The sequence below is a fragment of the Hermetia illucens genome, chromosome 7 (assembly GCF_905115235.1).
Source record: "Hermetia illucens chromosome 7, iHerIll2.2.curated.20191125, whole genome shotgun sequence".
NCBI lineage: Eukaryota > Metazoa > Arthropoda > Insecta > Diptera > Stratiomyidae > Hermetia > Hermetia illucens.
This window is the reverse complement of record NC_051855.1, coordinates 15,316,155-15,343,918: the sequence shown is the minus strand read 5'-3', so window position 1 is coordinate 15,343,918 and position 27,764 is coordinate 15,316,155. Positions and strand designations below refer to the sequence as shown.

Genomic DNA, 27,764 nt, shown 5'->3' with positions numbered 1-27,764 from the left:
ATACCCTAAAATTTCAAAATCGAAAATTGGATTTTTTTTTCATTATTTGGAACGTACTAAACGAGAAATTAACGTCTAAATCCTCGAAAAATGATTTTTCAGCTTTTACCCATTTTCGTCATCAAAAAATCAAAGGCTATACACTTGCTTTTTTGCTCTGATACCCTAAAATTTCAAAATCGAAAATTGGATTTTTTTTTCATTATTTGGAACGTACTAAACGAGAAATTAACGTCTAAATCCTCGAAAAATGATTTTTCAGCTTTTACCCATTTTCGTCATCAAAAAATCAAAGGCTATAACCTTGCTTTTTTGCTCTGATACCCTAAAATTTCAAAATCGAAAATTGGATTTTTTTTTCATTATTTGGAACGTACTAAACGAGAAATTAACGTCTAAATCCTCGAAAAATGATTTTTCAGCTTTTACCCATTTTCGTCATCAAAAAATCAAAGGCTATAACCTTGCTTTTTTGCTCTGATACCCTAAAATTTCAAAATCGAAAATTGGATTTTTTTTTCATTATTTGGAACGTACTAAACGAGAAATTAACGTCTAAATCCTCGAAAAATGATTTTTCAGCTTTTACCCATTTTCGTCATCAAAAAATCAAAGGCTATAACCTTGCTTTTTTGCTCTGATACCCTAAAATTTCAAAATCGAAAATTGGATTTTTTTTTCATTATTTGGAACGTACTAAACGAGAAATTAACGTCTAAATCCTCGAAAAATGATTTTTCAGCTTTTACCCATTTTCGTCATCAAAAAATCAAAGGCTATAACCTTGCTTTTTTGCTCTGATACCCTAAAATTTCAAAATCGAAAATTGGATTTTTTTTTCATTATTTGGAACGTACTAAACGAGAAATTAACGTCTAAATCCTCGAAAAATGATTTTTCAGCTTTTACCCATTTTCGTCATCAAAAAATCAAAGGCTATAACCTTGCTTTTTTGCTCTGATACCCTAAAATTTCAAAATCGAAAATTGGATTTTTTTTTCATTATTTGGAACGTACTAAACGAGAAATTAACGTCTAAATCCTCGAAAAATGATTTTTCAGCTTTTACCCATTTTCGTCATCAAAAAATCAAAGGCTATAACCTTGCTTTTTTGCTCTGATACCCTAAAATTTCAAAATCGAAAATTGGATTTTTTTTTCATTATTTGGAACGTACTAAACGAGAAATTAACGTCTAAATCCTCGAAAAATGATTTTTCAGCTTTTACCCATTTTCGTCATCAAAAAATCAAAGGCTATAACCTTGCTTTTTTGCTCTGATACCCTAAAATTTCAAAATCGAAAATTGGATTTTTTTTTCATTATTTGGAACGTACTAAACGAGAAATTAACGTCTAAATCCTCGAAAAATGATTTTTCAGCTTTTACCCATTTTCGTCATCAAAAAATCAAAGGCTATAACCTTGCTTTTTTGCTCTGATACCCTAAAATTTCAAAATCGAAAATTGGATTTTTTTTTCATTATTTGGAACGTACTAAACGAGAAATTAACGTCTAAATCCTCGAAAAATGATTTTTCAGCTTTTACCCATTTTCGTCATCAAAAAATCAAAGGCTATAACCTTGCTTTTTTGCTCTGATACCCTAAAATTTCAAAATCGAAAATTGGATTTTTTTTTCATTATTTGGAACGTACTAAACGAGAAATTAACGTCTAAATCCTCGAAAAATGATTTTTCAGCTTTTACCCATTTTCGTCATCAAAAAATCAAAGGCTATAACCTTGCTTTTTTGCTCTGATACCCTAAAATTTCAAAATCGAAAATTGGATTTTTTTTTCATTATTTGGAACGTACTAAACGAGAAATTAACGTCTAAATCCTCGAAAAATGATTTTTCAGCTTTTACCCATTTTCGTCATCAAAAAATCAAAGGCTATAACCTTGCTTTTTTGCTCTGATACCCTAAAATTTCAAAATCGAAAATTGGATTTTTTTTTCATTATTTGGAACGTACTAAACGAGAAATTAACGTCTAAATCCTCAAAATGATTTTTCAGCTTTTACCCATTTTCGTCATCAAAAAATCAAAGGCTATAACCTTGCTTTTTTGCTCTGATACCCTAAAATTTCAAAATCGAAAATTGGATTTTTTTTTCATTATTTGGAACGTACTAAACGAGAAATTAACGTCTAAATCCTCGAAAAATGATTTTTCAGCTTTTACCCATTTTCGTCATCAAAAAATCAAAGGCTATAACCTTGCTTTTTTGCTCTGATACCCTAAAATTTCAAAATCGAAAATTGGATTTTTTTTTCATTATTTGGAACGTACTAAACGAGAAATTAACGTCTAAATCCTCGAAAAATGATTTTTCAGCTTTTACCCATTTTCGTCATCAAAAAATCAAAGGCTATAACCTTGCTTTTTTGCTCTGATACCCTAAAATTTCAAAATCGAAAATTGGATTTTTTTTTCATTATTTGGAACGTACTAAACGAGAAATTAACGTCTAAATCCTCGAAAAATGATTTTTCAGCTTTTACCCATTTTCGTCATCAAAAAATCAAAGGCTATAACCTTGCTTTTTTGCTCTGATACCCTAAAATTTCAAAATCGAAAATTGGATTTTTTTTTCATTATTTGGAACGTACTAAACGAGAAATTAACGTCTAAATCCTCGAAAAATGATTTTTCAGCTTTTACCCATTTTCGTCATCAAAAAATCAAAGGCTATAACCTTGCTTTTTTGCTCTGATACCCTAAAATTTCAAAATCGAAAATTGGATTTTTTTTTCATTATTTGGAACGTACTAAACGAGAAATTAACGTCTAAATCCTCGAAAAATGATTTTTCAGCTTTTACCCATTTTCGTCATCAAAAAATCAAAGGCTATAACCTTGCTTTTTTGCTCTGATACCCTAAAATTTCAAAATCGAGAATTGGATTTTTTTTTCATTATTTGGAACGTACTAAACGAGAAATTAACGTCTAAATCCTCGAAAAATGATTTTTCAGCTTTTACCCATTTTCGTCATCAAAAAATCAAAGGCTATAACCTTGCTTTTTTGCTCTGATACCCTAAAATTTCAAAATCGAAAATTGGATTTTTTTTTCATTATTTGGAACGTACTAAACGAGAAATTAACGTCTAAATCCTCGAAAAATGATTTTTCAGCTTTTACCCATTTTCGTCATCAAAAAATCAAAGGCTATAACCTTGCTTTTTTGCTCTGATACCCTAAAATTTCAAAATCGAAAATTGGATTTTTTTTTCATTATTTGGAACGTACTAAACGAGAAATTAACGTCTAAATCCTCGAAAAATGATTTTTCAGCTTTTACCCATTTTCGTCATCAAAAAATCAAAGGCTATAACCTTGCTTTTTTGCTCTGATACCCTAAAATTTCAAAATCGAAAATTGGATTTTTTTTTCATTATTTGGAACGTACTAAACGAGAAATTAACGTCTAAATCCTCGAAAAATGATTTTTCAGCTTTTACCCATTTTCGTCATCAAAAAATCAAAGGCTATAACCTTGCTTTTTTGCTCTGATACCCTAAAATTTCAAAATCGAAAATTGGATTTTTTTTTCATTATTTGGAACGTACTAAACGAGAAATTAACGTCTAAATCCTCGAAAAATGATTTTTCAGCTTTTACCCATTTTCGTCATCAAAAAATCAAAGGCTATAACCTTGCTTTTTTGCTCTGATACCCTAAAATTTCAAAATCGAAAATTGGATTTTTTTTTCATTATTTGGAACGTACTAAACGAGAAATTAACGTCTAAATCCTCGAAAAATGATTTTTCAGCTTTTACCCATTTTCGTCATCAAAAAATCAAAGGCTATAACCTTGCTTTTTTGCTCTGATACCCTAAAATTTCAAAATCGAAAATTGGATTTTTTTTTCATTATTTGGAACGTACTAAACGAGAAATTAACGTCTAAATCCTCGAAAAATGATTTTTCAGCTTTTACCCATTTTCGTCATCAAAAAATCAAAGGCTATAACCTTGCTTTTTTGCTCTGATACCCTAAAATTTCAAAATCGAAAATTGGATTTTTTTTTCATTATTTGGAACGTACTAAACGAGAAATTAACGTCTAAATCCTCGAAAAATGATTTTTCAGCTTTTACCCATTTTCGTCATCAAAAAATCAAAGGCTATAACCTTGCTTTTTTGCTCTGATACCCTAAAATTTCAAAATCGAAAATTGGATTTTTTTTTCATTATTTGGAACGTACTAAACGAGAAATTAACGTCTAAATCCTCGAAAAATGATTTTTCAGCTTTTACCCATTTTCGTCATCAAAAAATCAAAGGCTATACACTTGCTTTTTTGCTCTGATACCCTAAAATTTCAAAATCGAAAATTGGATTTTTTTTTCATTATTTGGAACGTACTAAACGAGAAATTAACGTCTAAATCCTCGAAAAATGATTTTTCAGCTTTTACCCATTTTCGTCATCAAAAAATCAAAGGCTATAACCTTGCTTTTTTGCTCTGATACCCTAAAATTTCAAAATCGAAAATTGGATTTTTTTTTCATTATTTGGAACGTACTAAACGAGAAATTAACGTCTAAATCCTCGAAAAATGATTTTTCAGCTTTTACCCATTTTCGTCATCAAAAAATCAAAGGCTATAACCTTGCTTTTTTGCTCTGATACCCTAAAATTTCAAAATCGAAAATTGGATTTTTTTTTCATTATTTGGAACGTACTAAACGAGAAATTAACGTCTAAATCCTCGAAAAATGATTTTTCAGCTTTTACCCATTTTCGTCATCAAAAAATCAAAGGCTATAACCTTGCTTTTTTGCTCTGATACCCTAAAATTTCAAAATCGAAAATTGGATTTTTTTTTCATTATTTGGAACGTACTAAACGAGAAATTAACGTCTAAATCCTCGAAAAATGATTTTTCAGCTTTTACCCATTTTCGTCATCAAAAAATCAAAGGCTATAACCTTGCTTTTTTGCTCTGATACCCTAAAATTTCAAAATCGAAAATTGGATTTTTTTTTCATTATTTGGAACGTACTAAACGAGAAATTAACGTCTAAATCCTCGAAAAATGATTTTTCAGCTTTTACCCATTTTCGTCATCAAAAAATCAAAGGCTATAACCTTGCTTTTTTGCTCTGATACCCTAAAATTTCAAAATCGAAAATTGGATTTTTTTTTCATTATTTGGAACGTACTAAACGAGAAATTAACGTCTAAATCCTCGAAAAATGATTTTTCAGCTTTTACCCATTTTCGTCATCAAAAAATCAAAGGCTATAACCTTGCTTTTTTGCTCTGATACCCTAAAATTTCAAAATCGAAAATTGGATTTTTTTTTCATTATTTGGAACGTACTAAACGAGAAATTAACGTCTAAATCCTCGAAAAATGATTTTTCAGCTTTTACCCATTTTCGTCATCAAAAAATCAAAGGCTATACACTTGCTTTTTTGCTCTGATACCCTAAAATTTCAAAATCGAAAATTGGATTTTTTTTTCATTATTTGGAACGTACTAAACGAGAAATTAACGTCTAAATCCTCGAAAAATGATTTTTCAGCTTTTACCCATTTTCGTCATCAAAAAATCAAAGGCTATAACCTTGCTTTTTTGCTCTGATACCCTAAAATTTCAAAATCGAAAATTGGATTTTTTTTTCATTATTTGGAACGTACTAAACGAGAAATTAACGTCTAAATCCTCGAAAAATGATTTTTCAGCTTTTACCCATTTTCGTCATCAAAAAATCAAAGGCTATAACCTTGCTTTTTTGCTCTGATACCCTAAAATTTCAAAATCGAAAATTGGATTTTTTTTTCATTATTTGGAACGTACTAAACGAGAAATTAACGTCTAAATCCTCGAAAAATGATTTTTCAGCTTTTACCCATTTTCGTCATCAAAAAATCAAAGGCTATACCTTGCTTTTTTGCTCTGATACCCTAAAATTTCAAAATCGAAAATTGGATTTTTTTTTCATTATTTGGAACGTACTAAACGAGAAATTAACGTCTAAATCCTCGAAAAATGATTTTTCAGCTTTTACCCATTTTCGTCATCAAAAAATCAAAGGCTATAACCTTGCTTTTTTGCTCTGATACCCTAAAATTTCAAAATCGAAAATTGGATTTTTTTTTCATTATTTGGAACGTACTAAACGAGAAATTAACGTCTAAATCCTCGAAAAATGATTTTTCAGCTTTTACCCATTTTCGTCATCAAAAAATCAAAGGCTATACACTTGCTTTTTTGCTCTGATACCCTAAAATTTCAAAATCGAAAATTGGATTTTTTTTTCATTATTTGGAACGTACTAAACGAGAAATTAACGTCTAAATCCTCGAAAAATGATTTTTCAGCTTTTACCCATTTTCGTCATCAAAAAATCAAAGGCTATAACCTTGCTTTTTTGCTCTGATACCCTAAAATTTCAAAATCGAAAATTGGATTTTTTTTTCATTATTTGGAACGTACTAAACGAGAAATTAACGTCTAAATCCTCGAAAAATGATTTTTCAGCTTTTACCCATTTTCGTCATCAAAAAATCAAAGGCTATACACTTGCTTTTTTGCTCTGATACCCTAAAATTTCAAAATCGAAAATTGGATTTTTTTTTCATTATTTGGAACGTACTAAACGAGAAATTAACGTCTAAATCCTCGAAAAATGATTTTTCAGCTTTTACCCATTTTCGTCATCAAAAAATCAAAGGCTATAACCTTGCTTTTTTGCTCTGATACCCTAAAATTTCAAAATCGAAAATTGGATTTTTTTTTCATTATTTGGAACGTACTAAACGAGAAATTAACGTCTAAATCCTCGAAAAATGATTTTTCAGCTTTTACCCATTTTCGTCATCAAAAAATCAAAGGCTATAACCTTGCTTTTTTGCTCTGATACCCTAAAATTTCAAAATCGAAAATTGGATTTTTTTTTCATTATTTGGAACGTACTAAACGAGAAATTAACGTCTAAATCCTCGAAAAATGATTTTTCAGCTTTTACCCATTTTCGTCATCAAAAAATCAAAGGCTATAACCTTGCTTTTTTGCTCTGATACCCTAAAATTTCAAAATCGAAAATTGGATTTTTTTTTCATTATTTGGAACGTACTAAACGAGAAATTAACGTCTAAATCCTCGAAAAATGATTTTTCAGCTTTTACCCATTTTCGTCATCAAAAAATCAAAGGCTATACCTTGCTTTTTTGCTCTGATACCCTAAAATTTCAAAATCGAAAATTGGATTTTTTTTTCATTATTTGGAACGTACTAAACGAGAAATTAACGTCTAAATCCTCGAAAAATGATTTTTCAGCTTTTACCCATTTTCGTCATCAAAAAATCAAAGGCTATAACCTTGCTTTTTTGCTCTGATACCCTAAAATTTCAAAATCGAAAATTGGATTTTTTTTTCATTATTTGGAACGTACTAAACGAGAAATTAACGTCTAAATCCTCGAAAAATGATTTTTCAGCTTTTACCCATTTTCGTCATCAAAAAATCAAAGGCTATAACCTTGCTTTTTTGCTCTGATACCCTAAAATTTCAAAATCGAAAATTGGATTTTTTTTTCATTATTTGGAACGTACTAAACGAGAAATTAACGTCTAAATCCTCGAAAAATGATTTTTCAGCTTTTACCCATTTTCGTCATCAAAAAATCAAAGGCTATACACTTGCTTTTTTGCTCTGATACCCTAAAATTTCAAAATCGAAAATTGGATTTTTTTTTCATTATTTGGAACGTACTAAACGAGAAATTAACGTCTAAATCCTCGAAAAATGATTTTTCAGCTTTTACCCATTTTCGTCATCAAAAAATCAAAGGCTATAACCTTGCTTTTTTGCTCTGATACCCTAAAATTTCAAAATCGAAAATTGGATTTTTTTTTCATTATTTGGAACGTACTAAACGAGAAATTAACGTCTAAATCCTCGAAAAATGATTTTTCAGCTTTTACCCATTTTCGTCATCAAAAAATCAAAGGCTATAACCTTGCTTTTTTGCTCTGATACCCTAAAATTTCAAAATCGAAAATTGGATTTTTTTTTCATTATTTGGAACGTACTAAACGAGAAATTAACGTCTAAATCCTCGAAAAATGATTTTTCAGCTTTTACCCATTTTCGTCATCAAAAAATCAAAGGCTATACACTTGCTTTTTTGCTCTGATACCCTAAAATTTCAAAATCGAAAATTGGATTTTTTTTTCATTATTTGGAACGTACTAAACGAGAAATTAACGTCTAAATCCTCGAAAAATGATTTTTCAGCTTTTACCCATTTTCGTCATCAAAAAATCAAAGGCTATAACCTTGCTTTTTTGCTCTGATACCCTAAAATTTCAAAATCGAAAATTGGATTTTTTTTTCATTATTTGGAACGTACTAAACGAGAAATTAACGTCTAAATCCTCGAAAAATGATTTTTCAGCTTTTACCCATTTTCGTCATCAAAAAATCAAAGGCTATAACCTTGCTTTTTTGCTCTGATACCCTAAAATTTCAAAATCGAAAATTGGATTTTTTTTTCATTATTTGGAACGTACTAAACGAGAAATTAACGTCTAAATCCTCGAAAAATGATTTTTCAGCTTTTACCCATTTTCGTCATCAAAAAATCAAAGGCTATAACCTTGCTTTTTTGCTCTGATACCCTAAAATTTCAAAATCGAAAATTGGATTTTTTTTTCATTATTTGGAACGTACTAAACGAGAAATTAACGTCTAAATCCTCGAAAAATGATTTTTCAGCTTTTACCCATTTTCGTCATCAAAAAATCAAAGGCTATAACCTTGCTTTTTTGCTCTGATACCCTAAAATTTCAAAATCGAAAATTGGATTTTTTTTTCATTATTTGGAACGTACTAAACGAGAAATTAACGTCTAAATCCTCGAAAAATGATTTTTCAGCTTTTACCCATTTTCGTCATCAAAAAATCAAAGGCTATAACCTTGCTTTTTTGCTCTGATACCCTAAAATTTCAAAATCGAAAATTGGATTTTTTTTTCATTATTTGGAACGTACTAAACGAGAAATTAACGTCTAAATCCTCGAAAAATGATTTTTCAGCTTTTACCCATTTTCGTCATCAAAAAATCAAAGGCTATAACCTTGCTTTTTTGCTCTGATACCCTAAAATTTCAAAATCGAAAATTGGATTTTTTTTTCATTATTTGGAACGTACTAAACGAGAAATTAACGTCTAAATCCTCGAAAAATGATTTTTCAGCTTTTACCCATTTTCGTCATCAAAAAATCAAAGGCTATAACCTTGCTTTTTTGCTCTGATACCCTAAAATTTCAAAATCGAAAATTGGATTTTTTTTTCATTATTTGGAACGTACTAAACGAGAAATTAACGTCTAAATCCTCGAAAAATGATTTTTCAGCTTTTACCCATTTTCGTCATCAAAAAATCAAAGGCTATACCTTGCTTTTTTGCTCTGATACCCTAAAATTTCAAAATCGAAAATTGGATTTTTTTTTCATTATTTGGAACGTACTAAACGAGAAATTAACGTCTAAATCCTCGAAAAATGATTTTTCAGCTTTTACCCATTTTCGTCATCAAAAAATCAAAGGCTATAACCTTGCTTTTTTGCTCTGATACCCTAAAATTTCAAAATCGAAAATTGGATTTTTTTTTCATTATTTGGAACGTACTAAACGAGAAATTAACGTCTAAATCCTCGAAAAATGATTTTTCAGCTTTTACCCATTTTCGTCATCAAAAAATCAAAGGCTATAACCTTGCTTTTTTGCTCTGATACCCTAAAATTTCAAAATCGAAAATTGGATTTTTTTTTCATTATTTGGAACGTACTAAACGAGAAATTAACGTCTAAATCCTCGAAAAATGATTTTTCAGCTTTTACCCATTTTCGTCATCAAAAAATCAAAGGCTATAACCTTGCTTTTTTGCTCTGATACCCTAAAATTTCAAAATCGAAAATTGGATTTTTTTTTCATTATTTGGAACGTACTAAACGAGAAATTAACGTCTAAATCCTCGAAAAATGATTTTTCAGCTTTTACCCATTTTCGTCATCAAAAAATCAAAGGCTATACACTTGCTTTTTCACTCTGATACCCTAAAATCTCAAAATCGAAAATTGGGTTTTTTTTTCATTATTTGGAAATTACTAAACGAGAAATTAACGTCGGGTATCAGCGTCTGAGAGCAAGTGTATAGCCTTTGAAATGAAGGCGACGAAAATGGGGGAAAAGCTGAAAAATCCCTTTTCGAGGGTTTAAACGTTTATTTCTCGCGTCGATTGGTGCTACATGTTGGGCTGCACATCAATGAAGGCAAGACAAAATATATGGTGGTAACGTCAGCACCGAAAACCAACCAACCAACACCTTGGCGCAAAACCGGGATGTCTGGAATTCCTTATTAAGGCAGGCCTAGACTGGATACCGGTTGTTGCCACGTTGATCATGATGTAGGTAATAGCACTGGTTCAGTGCCGCTTATCAGGGAAGTGGAGGAAGAGCAGGGAGGATGTGTGAGCTGCATGACTAAGGATAAAGGAAATTCAATTTTCTCTCAATAACATTATTTATTATTGCAATTGAAAAAGAAAAAAAATATCCCTAAGAACATATATAATCATTATATAAGACATAAATTAGCATATTTCACTTAAGGCGACGGTACATCCGAATCGTCGTCATGATCGAACATCTTACTAGCGCAGCTACTATTCCCCCGTGGATCCCTCCTGGCCTGGTGACTCATGCTTCCTTCCGATTTACTCTCCTTATTATTGCTATTTTGAATTTGAGTTTCCGCTAAGCTGTTTGACGTGATTTTCTGTTGGAATCGTTGTCGTTTCACATTCTCGAAAAAATCAATGCGTGACAGTCGTATTGCTTTAACAATCATCTCACCTTCGCTGAGTTGTCCGAGACCTGATCGTAAGAGAGGAGCCTATAGGAAACGAAAGAACAGATAAGGAGACCTACTGACCATCTTCAGCGTATGAAGACTCGAGTAATGATTGGTAGAAAGATGAAACTGGTTGGCCGGATTGTGCAGCTTGCTTGGAGGTGGATGGAAGCCCACCGTAATCGAAAGGCGGTTCATCCGAGCCAGTCAACTGTTGGTCGGTTAGTTTTGATGAATGCTGTGGATTTTGCAGGGTGCTAGCGATCTTTAGCTGTTTTTTCCGTTTATGCGGGCAAGGATCTGTTGCGGAATTATCGCAAGAACTGTATCGAGAAAATGATGAATGTGTTCAATGTAATAGAGAACTCTCTCTCCTTAAGCATACCTGTTGTTGTCATCTTTGCTTTCACAGCGTCTGCGTTTGTGGCGCCGTTTACTACTGCAGCCTCCTTGTGGCGAGCGTTTACCGTACTTTAGTTTTTTTATGATACTCAATTGCATGTTGTCCTTGTATAAGTCAGCCGTGCTACTTGTGCTACTCATGTCTGTGTCGTCGCTATCGTAACAGTCCGCGGTGCCTGGTGCATTGTTTTCATCTCGTAATCTTTCTGTTGGTGGCAATTTTGCGGAATCACTGTTCCCGCTCGCTGACATTTCAGCAAAGGTGTCTTTGGAATTGCTACCGGTACAGCTCTCAGCATGCGATAGTTTCATGGATGATGAAGTTATAGTGGACGACAGAGTAGTGCCGCTATTTGAAGATGATGTGGTTGATGTGGACCGGGTTACTGTTGTAGTGGTCGCCTTTGCACTTTGCATGTTATCGCGGCACCATTGCAGGTAGGATTCACGTGCGATTTGCTCCTCGATAACTTCATTTGTTGCCTCCCAATCGGTTGTTTTCAGTTTATCTTCGAACATGGTCTATGGGGGGAAGGAAGTTATTAATGAAATTTGAGGTGGTTGACTCACTTGTTCGATTTCCAGCTGCTCGCTCAAACGTATCGCTTCGCGTGTTTGTGATTCCGGCTTGTAGCCAGCCAGCCCCAGCCCTACACCGACGGAAGCATTGTAAGGATCTATGATTGCGTTGTAATGCGATCCACGCTGATACGAAAGCCGCAGAGGATCGTGACCGTTGTTGATTTGCTCTGAATTGAAGATGTTTGTGGGTGCTAAATGGGGTGGAGGGAAAGATGTTAGGTTTTTGGGGGTATCTGGGATTCTGCGCGGCTAAACTTAAGTGTTTTGTGCACTCACTTGTCTGATAACAGTACAATTCGACCGGACGATTGTATATCTCTGACATGGCTTGAATTTCAATGTGATTTCCGTGCGATTCCTTGTTGCGTTTTCTTTTCACATAACTGTTTATGTCTTCCGTCACGAAATGCGCAAAATACTCCCGATTCTGGTACTGTAAGCGAAGGAGGATTGGTTTTGTAAATGATCGCGGAATGGAGATAAGTTATTCGAGTTCTTACGATGTAATCCATTGTCTGTTGTCGTATAACCTCATGCATCTCTTGGTCGCCGTATATCTGCAACGATATGGCACGGAAAAGACAGGCACCGTCCTCAACGATGTCCTGAATGATGAAACCTCTCTCAGACATGGCCTTTATGAACTGTTCGTCGCGATGCTTCCACTCATCGGGAGTGAGGAGCGTCTCTTTGGGGACTAAATGTTCATCGCCGCTATTGTATCCCGAATAAGTGTCGCGGTCCTCGAGAATGCCAAGCAGATCGGGTGACGGGGGCCCTTGCGGCTGGCTGGCGGACATGTGAGTTCCATGGCCATGTTTTGGAGACTTGCTCGCGACGCACGACGAGGATGCATGCGGGCTGTGAACTTGATGGTATTGCGGACTCGGGCAGTGCTTTTCTCGGGTTTCACGTTTGTGGTGTTCACGCTTCGATCGGATGTTGCTAGAACTGGAAGAAGGACCAAGTTACCTCACGGGACAATTCATAATTAGACTTTTTACTTCTTATGAGGACTGCGCCTGTGGCGAATTATATCATCGAAAACATCGTTCCGGCGCTGTGGACTCTGAAATGGAAAATGGCAGGCAGATGAGGCGGTCCCCAGTGAAGCTGAGTCGTTTTAAGCCACAATTACCTGCCCCTCGGATGTCGCCTTGCTGCCCAGAATGCTGCGATGGCCCGCGCGCACATTGGCCGGCTGAGCCTCCTGACCATGCCCGTGACCCTCTTTCTCATTCGACTTCTGACTAACCACGGGCTTAATCGTCATCCCAATGCGCAACCAGCCCAGCTACTGACCAACAAAAATCCTGCTCCAGCGACTATGACTTTCCCTTGCAGCTGAATCGAACATAAAACCGCGGAAATTACAAATTGTTCCGCGTGATGTTCCTTTTGTCCACGAGCCGTTGTCCAAGATGAAAAGAAAATGCAGAAAGAGCGGCGCGAGCTGGGCACGGACTCGGAACAGTTGCGAGCGACACAGCCACAATTCTACGTCGAACGGGAAGAAATTAGAGATCCAGGAAAGCTCATCTTTTGCGGAATTGTTTCTTTACCAAAGCGATTACCAAGAATGTCCGCTACTCTGGCGTTTACAGGAATGCAATATGGAGATCTCGTCGACACTTTCTTTTTGTTGACGAACGTCGTCAGACTTTTACGCCCTCGTGTCTATATGTGTAGTGTTTTTATTTGGGTACCAGCCAGGCCAGCCAACCTAGATGATATCTGACATTGACGGATGGTGAAATGTCAAAATCAGGACTAACATCCGCGAACCGCTGTATTGTTTTCCTTTTCGATTTAATAGTCCAGTTGAATCACGCTGAAAATTTTATGGCGTGATGAAGTAATCATATTCCTATTATTTGCGTAATTCACTAAAGGTGGAGATGACAAAGGAATTCCCATATAATTTTATTGGACGAATGATTCAACTTTTATTCATAAATGCACCTGCGCAGAGGTTAAGGCCGGCACTGCCAAATGTCAAGAAGATACACAGACCTTTCCGGTGTGTGAAAAAAACAGTCTTTTTCTCGGTTGGAAATATATTAATTTTCAAGTAACGGCTTGTAGTGACGGCGCGCATCCAATAGTTTTCCCAAATATACAAGTTTGATAGTGTCAGACCCGAACATAATCACATTTCACATTGTTCAGTTCAAATAACTCGCAGGCACGGGTCCAATTCAAACTTCCTAAAGTGTTTTCGCAAAAAACATCTAGGAAGCCTTGAGCATGAATTTAGCGGGAAATTCCGCAAAGTTAAGCCGTCGTAGTCGCAAATCAAACCACGTACGTCCCTTTGCCAGCGAGAACGGGCACATTGGCATTCATCACCAAAGTGGAATCGAAGAACTTTTCAGTTCAGAGAAGGCAACAAAGGATGCAGCGACCAGTTCAAAAAACACCACAAAATCACGTCGTAGGAACCGTAAACCGAAAAATCCACGACCTCTCATTGATCACGGAACTCAACAAGTCAACGCTTCAGAAAATGCAACAAAACCCAACGAGAAAGTACCACCCGAGCGCGATACCATTCCTACAATAAATCCCGGGAAATCACGCCAGCGCAATCGAAAAGCAGGAAAAACCCGGAACGCTATTGATGAAAATGATTGTATTCAACTTCAGCGTGAAATTCAAGCGTTTCTTCTCTCAGAGGAGACTACAAAGATAATGTCGAACTCACTTACAAAGGATCAGCGCGCCTACATTCATAAACAGGTCCCTAAAATGGGGTTAATGTCGCGTAGCCATGGCAAAGGTGCTGACCGCTGTCTGACCATCTACAAGCCCGTCAACCAGGCCTCGATAGAAACGAACATTGAGTGCATCCTCACGGATCAAGCCCAATCGTTGGTCACCAAGCTAAAATCCACCCTCAACCTGTCGGCACTATTCAACCATGAAAACAGCACCAGCGAAACCAGCCGAATGGCAACTCAGCCTGGGTTGACGGTGAGCAATATAACCCACAAGTTGATTCCCAGACCAAGCATAAAGTCCAATAGAGTAATCACAGACCGAAGTGCCCTCCCTATCTATCAATACCGATCTGAAATCGTCCAAACAATAGCCACTGATCAAGTTGTGATTATCAGTGGGGAAACGGGCTCGGGGAAGTCCACTCAAGTACCGCAGTACATAATCGAGGAGGCTACAGTGGCGAAAGTTCCCTGCCGAATCGTTTGCACCCAACCGCGGCGTATTGCAGCAATCTCAATAGCTGAACGCGTCGCATATGAACGTTCAGAAAAAGTAGGGAACACCGTCGGCTATCAAATCCGTCTAGAAAGTGAGTATCTCAACGGTTGAAGCTTTACAGACGATCAAAATTCACACCACATCCTTCCTCCATTCTAGACAACTTCAAACCAACCACAAACCTAATCTACGCAACAAGCGGATGCTTTATCCGCGCCCTAATGAGCGACGCAAGTCGAGCATTCCATGGTGTTACGCATTTAATTGTTGACGAGATCCACGAGCGTGATAAAAACACAGATTTCCTCCTAATCGCATTGCGTGATGAGCTCGCCCGGAACAAGAAGCTCAAAGTTATCCTCATGTCGGCCACGATGAACATCGGTTTACTTTGCGGCTACTTCCACGGTTGTCATGTTATCAAAGTCCCCGGAAGATGCTTCGAAACAAGAACCTTCTTCCTTGAAGATATATTGTTTTTCCTCAAATACGAAACCGCAGAAATGCGAAATTATCTTAAGATTATGTCGGAATCTGAATCAAGCAAAGACAGGCGTTCTCTTCCAAACGCAGAAGAACACATAACCCAGGAACTGGACGAGGAAACCAGAAAATTCGTGGATGATTTAATTACGTCCTGCCGTGAACAAGCAGACGATTTGGCTTCAGAGTTGTTCGAGCAACTGATTTACCTAATTGAAGGTGAGGGACTGCCGGTAGACGTGCGACATAGCACCAATCTATGCACACCTCTCATCGCGGCAGCTATTCGCAATAATCTGAAGTATCTTCATCGATTTCTAGAAAAAGGCGCTGATCCATACAAAACGGATATCTGGAGTCGAAACGCATTCGACTATGCAAGCATGCATGAAAATTCCGCTTGCCTGGATCGACTCAATAAAGCGTTTCGACAGGACGAATCAGATAATAATTCAAAACGCATATTACTGGCATATCAGCGGCAATTTTCCAATGAATATGACGATGAAATCGACCACAAACTACTCCTGACGCTTTTGCTTACCATTAACCAAGCCGACTCGCTGGGCAGCATTCTCGTGTTTCTGCCCGGCTACAATGATATGATTACGCAAAAGGAAATGATCGAGAGTGAATTCGCATATGAAAGCTATAAATTGTTCTTAATTCACAGCACTATGAGCATGCATGACCAAAGAATGGCATTCAAACCGGCCAATGTCCGGAAAATCATACTTGCAACGAACATCGCGGAAACTTCTATCACATTTCCAGACGTCTCCTATGTAGTCGACACCGGCTACGTGAAGCAGTATGTCTACGATTCGACAACATGCTCGAGCTATTTGAAATCCGTGCCGATATCCAAGGCATGTGCAAAACAACGAGCAGGACGGGCCGGCAGAACACAAACCGGAATATGTTACCGCCTATACTCCTCAGCCAAGTATGAAGCCATGAGCGAGTTTGCAATACCCGAGTTCCTGCGGATACCTCTAATGGAAGTATGCCTATACGCAAAGGAGATCAATGAGAGGGCATCGATAGTAGAATACCTATCCAAAGCCCTGGAACCACCTTCTAAAGTGAGCATTTTAAACGCCATCCAAAAGCTAACCATGCTGGGGGCTCTGGACAAAGATGAGAATATGACGATCTTGGGCAAGCGATTGGTTAACATGCCGGTTGATGTCCAGATGGGAAAATGCCTTCTGTATGCAATCCTTTTCCGTTGTTTGGACCCTGTCCTCATCATTGCCGCCTATTATTCGGTGAAGGATCCATTTTTGTTACCGTCCGACCGCTCAGAGCGCGGTCGTATCGATAGAATTCGCAAGGAATTGTGTGAAAATGTGATTAGCGATCATTTGGGTATAATTCGACTCTATCAAAAATGGCGAACCAGTTTAAGACTCCAAACCGAATCACGATTTTTAATTGACTATAACCTATCCAAGTCCTCACTGGAAATGATGTGCGCGGTACAGAATCACATTTCAGACTATATAAAGAGAACGGCCCTCCCCAATGGGGTGAAGTACAACGTGCTGAACGCGAACTCGAACGATTGGAATATCATTCGAGCATGTTTGTCAGCAGGATTGTATCCTAATGTGGCGCACGTTGATCGGATTAAGGGGAAGATCAGAACTCAATATGAGAAGTCGGTTGTATTCCATCCCAGCTCGGTACTTAAACAATCTACACGCAAAAACGAAAAAATAGCGCTAGATACAATAACAACAGATTGGATTCTCTTCACTGAGAAATCAAGGTTCGGCCGGATGGCTTTCCTGCGATATAACACTATCGTAACCCCTTTGAACATCGCTATTTTTTGCGGTGGCTTGAACTCAACAATGATGAATGGTGAAGATGAAGTGGATGAAGACATCAATCTAGCTTCCCATGAAGATGATGATCAATTTTTGAATGACGATGACGAGGAGGTAGATGAAGATGACGATGCAAATCAAGCTAATTTCAAGCTATTTGTAGTTGACGAATGGATCACGTTTCATCTACAAAAATCTGAATATTATGCGCTCACCCAGCTGAAGGAGATATGCCAAAACACTTTCATAGAGTTTCTGAGCAATGGACGAAACTGGGAACCCAATCAGTATTCAAAGTTTCTTGATACATTAAAACAGATACTGCACTTTGATAATATAGAACAATTTGGAGATATTAGTCAGCCCTTCGATGATAGCTACTTGCCAAGACGCTATGATACAATGATGAATATGAAACATTTTCGAATGGATAGAAATTCGAAATAGGGACGAGGGAACAGATGATCTTAAGATTATAGTGTGAAGTTTAGATAAATTAAGTTAGGTTTTATTGTATTTTTGGTTGAAGAGGAATTACAAGAGATTGGAAATGATTGTATAGATTAAAAGAAAAATTGTATATATTTCGGGTTTGGGCACCTACGACCAGTAAATTGCATGTATTTGCATGAATTTGAATGAATCACTTTTTTATCTTAAGGTGTAGCTGATTCTTTTTGGTAATAAATAAGTTGTTGATGTCTTTGATGGTTTCTTTAAGAGTTTAAAGGTGGGCATAGCATATAGTATACGATCTTTGATCATCCGGTCCGGGGTTTCTTTCCACAGCTTTGCTGGTCTACGGAAGAGCGCTTGGACTGTCCGAAGGAAAGTGGGGTCAATTTAGCCCTGAGAATTAGCTGCGAAACACCAAGTTTATTCCTAGTTATGATTAATTTATCCAGTTTAATTTTCAATGCAGTAGAATCCCGTGGCTAAATAGATTCGGACAGACAGTGCAAAGTTGCTCAATGGCAACGATCCTTCTTAATTCCCGAACCAAATAGACTCACACCTCCTACTTGGTATCTCCTGATAACCATTAGTCAATCTAGTGGTGAACAAACGTGGGCGACGATTTATGATTTGGTAAACGATTCGGAATAGGTTGCACATGAGCTAACAGCGATGGCATTCTGTTACCCTAAATACACGAGAGTTACACCTCATGGAAGCGGTTTTCAGGCCAATGTTACAGCCCCTTCATCCCGACAATAGCCTTAGCGGGGCTACAACTATGTTCAAACTATGCCACCATTAAGCTGACAGTGCAGGCTCAGTTGGGATGGACTCCTGACTGGCGCCTGATCTCGGTTCAGAACACAACCCAGACGAGACCTCCCTGCTCGGATAGACGATCGCGGGGATCATTTAAGGCGACTTCACTTTTTTGCGGAGATACAATAACAAACAAGACGACACAATCGGCAATAGTCGAAGCAGCAATACAACACGCTTACCGCATATGCCAGCTAAAATGGGAGACCCCACTGTAAATCCCTTTGCAAGAAGCGCCGAATTACGACGGTTACCTACTGAAAATGCAGAAAGGGTCACTGTCTCAACGGTTAAGACGACCGAAAATGGCACCGTAGAGGCTAAGAGTCCTGCGGACCAAAAAGGATAGACGCCATCGAACTTGAGTTCGGCAATGGGGGCACGAGGAAAGATGGCAAACTCCGAGCTACGTGTAACTCTTTTCTTGGGAAAAAGGGGGTAACGAACTCTCCAATCAGGCGGCAATGCAATTCGTCTCACTGGAGAGGATGGACCTTATCCGAAAGACAAGAGTCGAGGAAGAAGGGCTACTCAAGAAGTGGGGTGTGGTCTTATCGAGAATTAAGGCTGCTACAATCATCTGCTGCTGGATCTTATTGGACACTAACGAAATTCCTGGATAACAGTCGAAAAGGGGCTGAGGAAAAAGCGTGTCGCTAGTGTAGCCTCTAGTTGCGCAGAACGCAGTGTCCTTAGCCCAACAGAGGGGGGGTCAACAAATCGACTAAAGGAGGCGCCGGAAGAACAGCGGGGATCTGGCGACGGGGAATCAGCAGAATTCCACGAGGTGGTAACCGAGCGGACCAAACATCATTGAAAACAGGAGAAAATTCAGCAACAACAACCTAAGTTGAATAGCGACAGCAGTGGCTCTACTGTAGCAAAGTTGAAGTCGACTACGACATCACTATCGAAGAAAAAGAGAAGGGGCAAATCACGGTCAGAGGCCATTCTCATTAAATCGTAGGAAGGAAGATTTTTCGCGGAAGTTGTTCGAGAAGTTCGCAACAACGCCAAACCAAAAGACGCTGGGGTAGATGTTGAATCTATCCCTCGTACTCGAACTGGCGATATATTTGTAGAGCTTGTGTCGAAGACCGAAAAGAAGAATACGTTTTATGAGACAGTCCAGCGCATTCTAGGCACGAAGGCAGTGGTTTCCAGCTATGCTGCTTTCCGGCTTCCTCAGATCTCAAACGAAGATACCTTGGTAAGAGTCTGCGCATTCTCTGTCTCTGGAGAATGTTCTCAGATTCGGAAAAGCCTGCGAACGCCGTAGACGAGAGGGGGACTGATAGGCGATCTCCGGGGATAGTACAATGGGTCTAACAAAGGTCTGAGTGCTTGGAGCTGCGGCTTCCCCCACTAAACTAAACTAGACCAAACTAAACTGAACTCCCTTTATTCGTGGTCATGAAATTTACAGATTCTGCCTGTTCTTTTTTCACTTTCCTGAAATTAGTTCTGACTACTGTCTAGTCTGTGTACACTGGTTCTGAATGTAATTTCAAAAGAAAAGCGATGCAAATTGACTACCCGTCGAAGCCGGTACATTCTGCCATACTGGTCTGAATAGTGAATGTACATGAAGTAAAGAGACGAGAGCAAAGTCCCGGACACACGTAACTTTAAACCACCTACTCACTTCCAATTCATTATCTTCTTTTGTATATGCTCTAGATCGCTGCCAAATTTTCATAGCTACGAACTTCCTACCTCTTTTTTCTCACCTGAAACTACACCTGAATGCAAGATTGTAACTAAATCCTTATCCATCACCTGATCATATTATGCGACCTGAAGCCTCCTTGCTTAGTTAGCTATTCTAGAGAGGGTAGACCAAGAGTCAAACATAATTTAAAAATGAGAAACGAAGCGAAAAGAAGAGATAGAAAATTCCAAGCTCGCACTTAGGTGAAATTTTGCATCCTAAGCACGTATTGAAGTAAATATAATTATTTAATACCCAAACACTATGACGAAGTTTGAAGTGGTCTTCTTCGACATATCCCCACCACTAACTGATGAGTACCTCGATGGCAATCGTAAATTGTTTGCATTTAGCGTTCATATATGGTACGTAGTATGTAAGCGATATAGAGACGGGTGAGCTTAATGTTGACGACATGAAACCCATCTAGTTCGCTAGCAGCAAATCAACTTACGATTTTCCTGCTCATAAGAAGAGCCAACAATTTCCTCAATGAAACATTGGAAAGCGTTGAATACATGATCGAAGACTAGAGGGAAAAATAGTTTAACAGTCGTCAAAAAGTAGTTTCGGTAATTACATATTCAGAAAATGAAATGCGACCCCGGTTTTGATGATTTTCATATATACACGTGTGTTATTACTCCTGATGGAGAGCAAGTTTCTTATGAAATAAGTCTAATAATTGTTGAATCGAATGAAGAAGCCGGGAAACCGGAACCTGGGCGCTTCAGCCTTCAAAGGTTTTGTGTTTTCTTATGTAAGGGACCTTGAATGCACGATAGTTCCACTTGTACATACTTCAAAATTCAATTGTGCACTATTTTTCAAGAACCATTTACACAACTAATTTGTTCTGAAAAGTGCTGTATCGAAAGCAGCCAACTTCACACCCCTTGCACTGAGAGTTGAACATTATTAAGCAAGTATACAGAAGCTAACTTCACACAGATCCAAACAAGTCAGAAAACGGAAAGCTAGACATTTCTGAGAATGGGCCTGGTCACTTTCGACCCCCGCACTCCCTCACCTTTCCAACAAATGTCCAAAACTAAGACCAGCTTCGGAAAGTACTAACCGAGACCTTTCATTTGATTCCTCACATGACAATATTTGATGAAAAAAAATCTACATCCCTCTTTTGAATGTATGGGGACTTCCCCTTAAATTCGATGTAGATGATCCCACGTTTTCCAAAAATTTGATGTCAATTGCTATAATCTTTTCCGAACAAAAAAATGTGTGCGACAGACAGGCACCTTTCACAAAGGGGGGTCTTCTTCAGTCGTAGACCTGACCTTTGTCAGCCCCGCACTGGTACGTGGTATGTCCTAGCACGTTAACGAGGAATACACTAACAGCGATCACCAGGCACTGATACATTTCAGTGATCTCTGAATGTGACGGTAATTCCCCCAGTAACCACGGACGAGCTGTTGGAAATCTACAGCAGACCCAGAGCAAACATAATCGTTGAATTGTTTGAAGCGTACATGTCCGAGGGGATATTCCCTACAGCATGGAAGCGGCAGAAGCTAGTACAGCCGCTTAAATCTACCCCCGAAGCAAGGCTTTGATTTACTGTCCTCTTCGCTGGAGAGAAAGTGCGCTTGAACCAGTAGCTGCAGGGTTTCACCAGAAAATTCCGGTCAGGAACCTTCTGACTTTTTAAGAAAGGATGGGCTCCTATGTTCCTTGGTCAGAATCTTACTGAACTTTGCAGATTGCTTTTAATGTTCTAACAATAGTTCAAGCAAGACCGCCTCTTGAGAGTCTTGATAGCCGACTTGTACTTCTTCAGGCAGTCCTTGTATAGCTGCCAATCTTACTGCCTGTAGCAGATGTTGAAAATTTCCCTGGTCAGCTTCCTGAGACTGGAGAGATCTTCATTTCACCACGGTGGCAGTGTCATCTTCCTGTATTTAGCATGCCATGAAATTTTAAAGGCGGTATCGAATGCCTTTTTCAGAGCCCCGACCTTTGAGTGCAGTTTGTCTTTTACCGACCGGACCGTTTTTTGTTGATAACTTGACCAAACTTGGCTCCAGTCGATCCTCCTGGGGTCTTTGGAAGATTTGTAGATCACTGCGGTGAGATCTAGACTGAAAAGTATCCAATTATGATCTGTGAAGGGATCTCTGGTCAGACACTCTCCAGTTCTCCACCATAAGAATCCCATTGTCGGTTACTACGGTGATATCAAGAACCTCCTCCCAACCGTCACACTTCTCCGAGCTGGGAAAATAGAAGGTTGGTGTACTGCCCCTGTTACACACCGACAGACTTGTATTAATAATAAAATCAAAACATGACTCCCCACCTCCTTCATTAATTTCCGAGCTGCCCAAAAGAGTATGCCTTACATTGGACATCGCAGCTCTTCTTTGTTGCTATGGTGGTAGTCAAACTTTACAGTTCTTTTGGTGAAGCTGTTAGGTCGTAAGCCATGTAAGCCGAGGAAATATACACGTTCTCTGCACCCGCTTGCTCTAGTTTGACCATGACTCGGTCGCTGGAACTTGTCCTCGCAAGCTATAAGGTGAAACTCACGGAAATTTAGCGAGGTCCATTTCATCCCGTTCGTTGACAGTACAGGGTTCCTTATTCTTAGCAATCGTGCTGAGAATATGCATGGCTTTCTGGTACTGCCTAGGACCCCAGTGGACCTTCGCTTCTTTGCCGGTTTCCGGTGGCCGACGTACTTGTCGGTTTTTGCTTTTGATGTCGAAGGTACTATCTATGGCTGCTACTCGATACACTCAGCTTGATGATAGTGGATTCCAGGCTGGACACCAATGGTCCGTCTACCGTCTCACTTTGGAAGGTCCCCGTGGTTGGTCTCAGCACAGCAGAGCTACGGCTGGCACCGCTTGTACTGCTCTCGACGAATATTGGCTGGATACCAGAAGCTCGTCCTCCAATGATGCGCCTGGCTTCCCATTGATTATGCAGCCCTCGGCATATCCTGTTCCACCTTGTCTTGGAGTCCTATTAACACCTTCTCCAGTGCAGAGAGGACGATCCCGGGCTTTTGCTTCGGCTCATCCTCCCGCCAGATCCACTTGGCTCTAACACATGGCCAGCAGGCAAACAGATCCTCGTCAGTTGGATGAGCCTATCTTAGCCCGGCCCTATACACATTTGGTTCGTCCGAAAAAGGTTTCCAGTAACAACCACGGGGAGGTCGTATGAGGACTTGCCGAATTATGCAACTTTAACCTGAAGCATTATCAGACCGGGCCGTCATGACCACTGTAATCAATGTGACTGTGAACATTTTATTTGGCTTTCATTTCAACTTAAATGTCTGCCCAGTATTAGCTCATTATTTCGTCCTCTCTATACTATCTCTTACCCTTTTCTTCCATAATTAATTTAAATCATCTTGGTCTTTGTCTTGACACAACGAAACTTCCCAAAATTGCAAAGAGATGCTATCATGCTTCAACCAAATCAAGATTCACGTGTTGACGAAAATTAAAAGACTTAAGCGAGAAGCATCTTATTATTATTGAAACAACGTAGAAATGCCTACATATGTGCAGAGTTCATGTTTAAGTAGTAACACTTGAGTGCTAGTTTCTTACATGAGCGAAGCCAGTTAGCTTGTGTACATAATAGATAATAAGTTTCGGCCATCATAGAGACATGTGATCACTTCGCACTTTTCTTCACTATTACCAAAGCCTAGGACAGTGTAATCGTCAACATGTTCATTCGCAAAGAGACTGCGCGTACTAAGATATTGGAGGAGAACATTCAAAAGATTGATTGGAAAGTGAAAACAGAATAACACAAGGAATAACTTTGGCAAAACGATTCGATAATGACCAAGATTTTGGAAGTAACTAACATAATGTCAATATCTAGTGTAGTTATACCGTTGACTCGTTGCACGAAAAATTTTACCTGGAAATGATTGGATTGTTGTCGGTGAAGCAGCAGCCGGACAGTCAGAGGGCCTACTGGAAGACACCTAGCCTGTAGGTTGGAGGTCGAAATCTTAAAAGACCCTGCTGCCAAACCACTCCGCCCAAATTTCATTCGTGAATCTCGGACAATGGAACATAACATGCCCCGGGTTCTCGTGTGTAGCGTTGCATTCGGGATAGTCTGGGGACTCGTCCAATCCGTCCACCGTGTCCTGTAAGGAATTGCGTTAGGTAGTAATACAACTCTCTCAATGTACGGAACCATTGTATGGGTCCAGCGCCTTTTCTCGGAATTATTCTATCGTTGCTGACATCTCCTGTATAGCTCCTCCCTAGTTCACCCTCCTTCTCCGATAGAGACAGTGTGCCTTCACTAGGAGGTCCAAGGGAATCATCCCCGCGATGACTCACCGGCTGCTGTCCTATATGCACTACACACCCTCTGCGTGATTGGCCTGTGCCGAACTTACCCTTCCCTGGTTCACTGTGTTATCCAGTGCGTACGGCCAGACAGGAGCCGCGTATAACAACATAGATTTCACCACTCCTGCGATAAGTAGCTGGCGACTAGATTTTGGCACTCTAATATTAGGCATCATTTTTGCTAGAGATGAACTAGGCTTTGCTGCCGTTTCGCACACATAATCCAGGTGCCCCTTGAAGCTCAACTTGGCATCGACCATTACCCCCAGGTACTTAATGATTGATTCTGAAACGACCTCGTGATTACCAACCCGGATTTTGATAGTCTTGGTTTTTCTGCGATTGGGAATAAGGTAATAAGGATCTTATCTTCCTCCAGGTCTAGTTTCACCATTTGGAGCCATGCTTTGATGGCATGAATCGCTTCACTTGGATACAATTCCGCGCCCTGGAGGTGTCAGGTCGTCTGCAAAACCAATCAATTTTGCTTCCTTTGGCATGCGAAGGCCGAGCACTCCATTATAAATTATGTTCCACAGCAGGCGCTCCAGTACGGAGCCTTGGGGAACACCTGCCGTCACAAGGTATTCCTTCGGCCCATCGTCCGTCTCGTACCAAAAAAGTCTCCCCGATAGGAACTGTTGACGCATCGCTATTTAATGTCCCTGGCAGATCAGCTGTGTGGATATTAGTAGCTGCGTCAGTAGGTGACTCTTCACCGGAAGCTCGACGTTCGGATGTCTCAGAAGAAACAACGGTTGAAGAGGCAGCAGAAGGTGTATGCTTAGTTCTTAGAAACCCTCAGATATAATGCCTTGACGCGCGACCCTTTAGGGTGTTATAGAGGCTGGGTGATGGCAAATCAATCTCCTCACTTTTTCGCTGACGAATGATCGCATATTATATTTTCATCACTGACAACATGGATGTATTCGTCTGAGATCCCCTTAGTTACGAAGAAATCAATGTCGTCGGTTGTTTTTGTTACGTCAGTCGGCCAGTATGTAGGCTTACCACTGGAATGAAGATTGTACTTTTCTGGTCTTCTCGCTGCCTTCCGATGCTGTTAACCTAGATTCCCAGAATCCATTTTTTGCGTTAAAGCCACCTCCTAGATTGAAGGAGCTTCCGATGAATTGGAAGAGTCGAGTTGAAATCTTCTTTTTTAACACCGGATCAGGGCAGACAGTATATTGAGGAGATCTTCACAACTTTGTTAACTAGTTGTACACCAATTTTCAATTTTCTGTTCTTCATGGTGTCTGATATCCTCTTTAACGAAGAGTTTAGTTTCCCCTCTGGCTTATCGACTGGGATGTGTTGCAAGATACAAGCAGAGGCCACTGATTTTAGCTCCCAACTCTTGTAACTACTGTTGCAGTCCATTTGCATTCCACGTTATGATTTTTTTGTTATATTTTTGTCTCCTTACGTTATACCTCAACCTCAACACAGTCGTCATTGACGAATATAAGGCTAGTTCTCCGGCTAAGACAGTTAAGTCATCAAGGGATGTACTCTGGTGGAATAGGAACTTAGCCAGAAAGAGAACAGAGGTACGAAAACTATTCAACCGGGTTAAACAAACCGAGGACTGGCCGAGGTACAAAAATGCATTGACTGCATATAGGAACGCGATCAGGGAAGCAAAACAGAACAGCTTCAGGGAATTCTATGAAGGGATCGAACAAACCATAGAAGCAACCATGGTTCGAAAAGCTGTAGCCAAAGACGGGGCAATATTTTTTGTCTGTTCGAAGAAGGAGGATGGGACATCTACCGAGAATGAGGAGGACAGAGTATACCTGTTTCTTAGAACTCATTTCTCCAATTTCTCCCTCATTTCCTACCCACGGCGGCAGACGACAACATTCTGCCTGACACCTCAACAACGAATAAAAGGCGCAGAAAGGAGAACTGGAAACAAGCAAAAGTGGTATGTTCAGAAGCGGGGGTAAGATGGGTCATGGGAACTATTAAACTACTGAAATCATCACAAGTAGATGACATCTTTTCAGCATGAATCCAGAGAAATCACCTTAGAGTCTCTTCTGAGGGTGGTAAGGAGGAGCATAGCCCTGGGATAAATACCAAGGGCATGGAGACCGGCAGCAGTGGTCCTTATTTCGAAAGCGAAAGCACCTTAAATCTTGCAGACCAATTTGCCTAACATCGTTCGTACTCAAAACCGTGGAGAAGCTCATGGCCTAAAGCCTAATCCCCGACATCAATGTCAACACGCTTGCCAGGCAGGACATTCAACGGAAAATGCTCTATATCAACTGACGGATGTATTACGGGATGCCATAGAAACAAAAGAAATAGCACCATGCGCGTTTCTGGATATCGAAGGAGCATTCGATAACACATCGCACACAGAGATGGAAGATGTCCTGATCCGCAAGGGAGTGGGAAACACCCTGGCTTTCTGGATGGGCAAAATGTTAGAAAGTAAGCAAATAGGAATACCGATAGGTAAAAATTCAATTGTCACGAATAATACTCAAGGTTTGTCAACAGGGCGGGGTACTATCACCGCTTATGTGGAGTGTGATTGCGGGCGAACTCCTGGACGAGCTAACAAATACTGCAATACAGGTTCAGGGTTACACGGACGACATTGTTTTAATCTGTACGGGCAAATATGAGGATACCCTAGCTTGATCATCTGAGAGCCTACGAGAAACGAGAGGACAAATATTTGGAAATTACGTTAGTCCAAAAATTACTCTGGAAGAGTCATGTCAGAAACACTTGTGAGAAAGCTATAAGGGCTCTGATGATGGGGTTGCACCCGAAAATACTGCTGGATATATATTGCAGTAGCAAGGCCAATCTGGGTAGAAAGAATTGAATTCAGCACATAAGCCAAGGAGGTATACAAACTCCAAAAGATGGCTTGCGTATGTATCAGTGGGGCAATGAGGACATGCCCAACGGTATCTCTGCAAGTCCTTCTGGGACTAACCTTTCTCCATCTGAACATACAGATGAAGGCAATGATGGTAATCTTCAGGAT

The 27,764-nt window shown here is 39.1% G+C and overlaps 2 protein-coding genes across 4 annotated transcripts; one reads left to right on the top strand and one right to left on the bottom strand.

Annotated features, from left to right (window-relative positions):
- Window positions 1–10,531: 10,531 nt before the first annotated feature.
- On the bottom strand, window positions 10,532–13,570 carry LOC119661028. 3 transcript variants are annotated; one of them, XM_038070185.1, is made up of 9 exons: window positions 13,427–13,570; window positions 13,003–13,361; window positions 12,869–12,933; window positions 12,365–12,815; window positions 12,141–12,297; window positions 11,853–12,055; window positions 11,266–11,804; window positions 10,962–11,203; window positions 10,532–10,903 (listed from the first exon to the last, which is right to left on the bottom strand). In XM_038070185.1, exons 2-9 carry the CDS (start codon window positions 13,135–13,137, stop codon window positions 10,635–10,637), a joined length of 2,061 nt encoding a protein of 686 aa, XP_037926113.1. In that variant the 5' UTR covers window positions 13,138–13,361; window positions 13,427–13,570; the 3' UTR covers window positions 10,532–10,634. The 3 variants fall into 3 exon arrangements, with proteins under 3 accessions (XP_037926113.1, XP_037926115.1, XP_037926114.1); XM_038070187.1 differs by having other exon boundaries at window positions 13,439–13,568; XM_038070186.1 differs by having other exon boundaries at window positions 13,003–13,568.
- Window positions 13,571–13,703: 133 nt separating this feature from the next.
- On the top strand, window positions 13,704–18,104 carry LOC119661027 (3'-5' RNA helicase YTHDC2-like). Its single transcript, XM_038070184.1, has 2 exons — window positions 13,704–15,174; window positions 15,243–18,104. The coding sequence occupies exons 1-2, from the start codon at window positions 14,112–14,114 to the stop codon at window positions 17,846–17,848; spliced, it is 3,669 nt and encodes a 1,222-aa protein (XP_037926112.1). The 5' UTR covers window positions 13,704–14,111; the 3' UTR covers window positions 17,849–18,104.
- The last annotated feature ends 9,660 nt before the right edge of the window (window positions 18,105–27,764 follow it).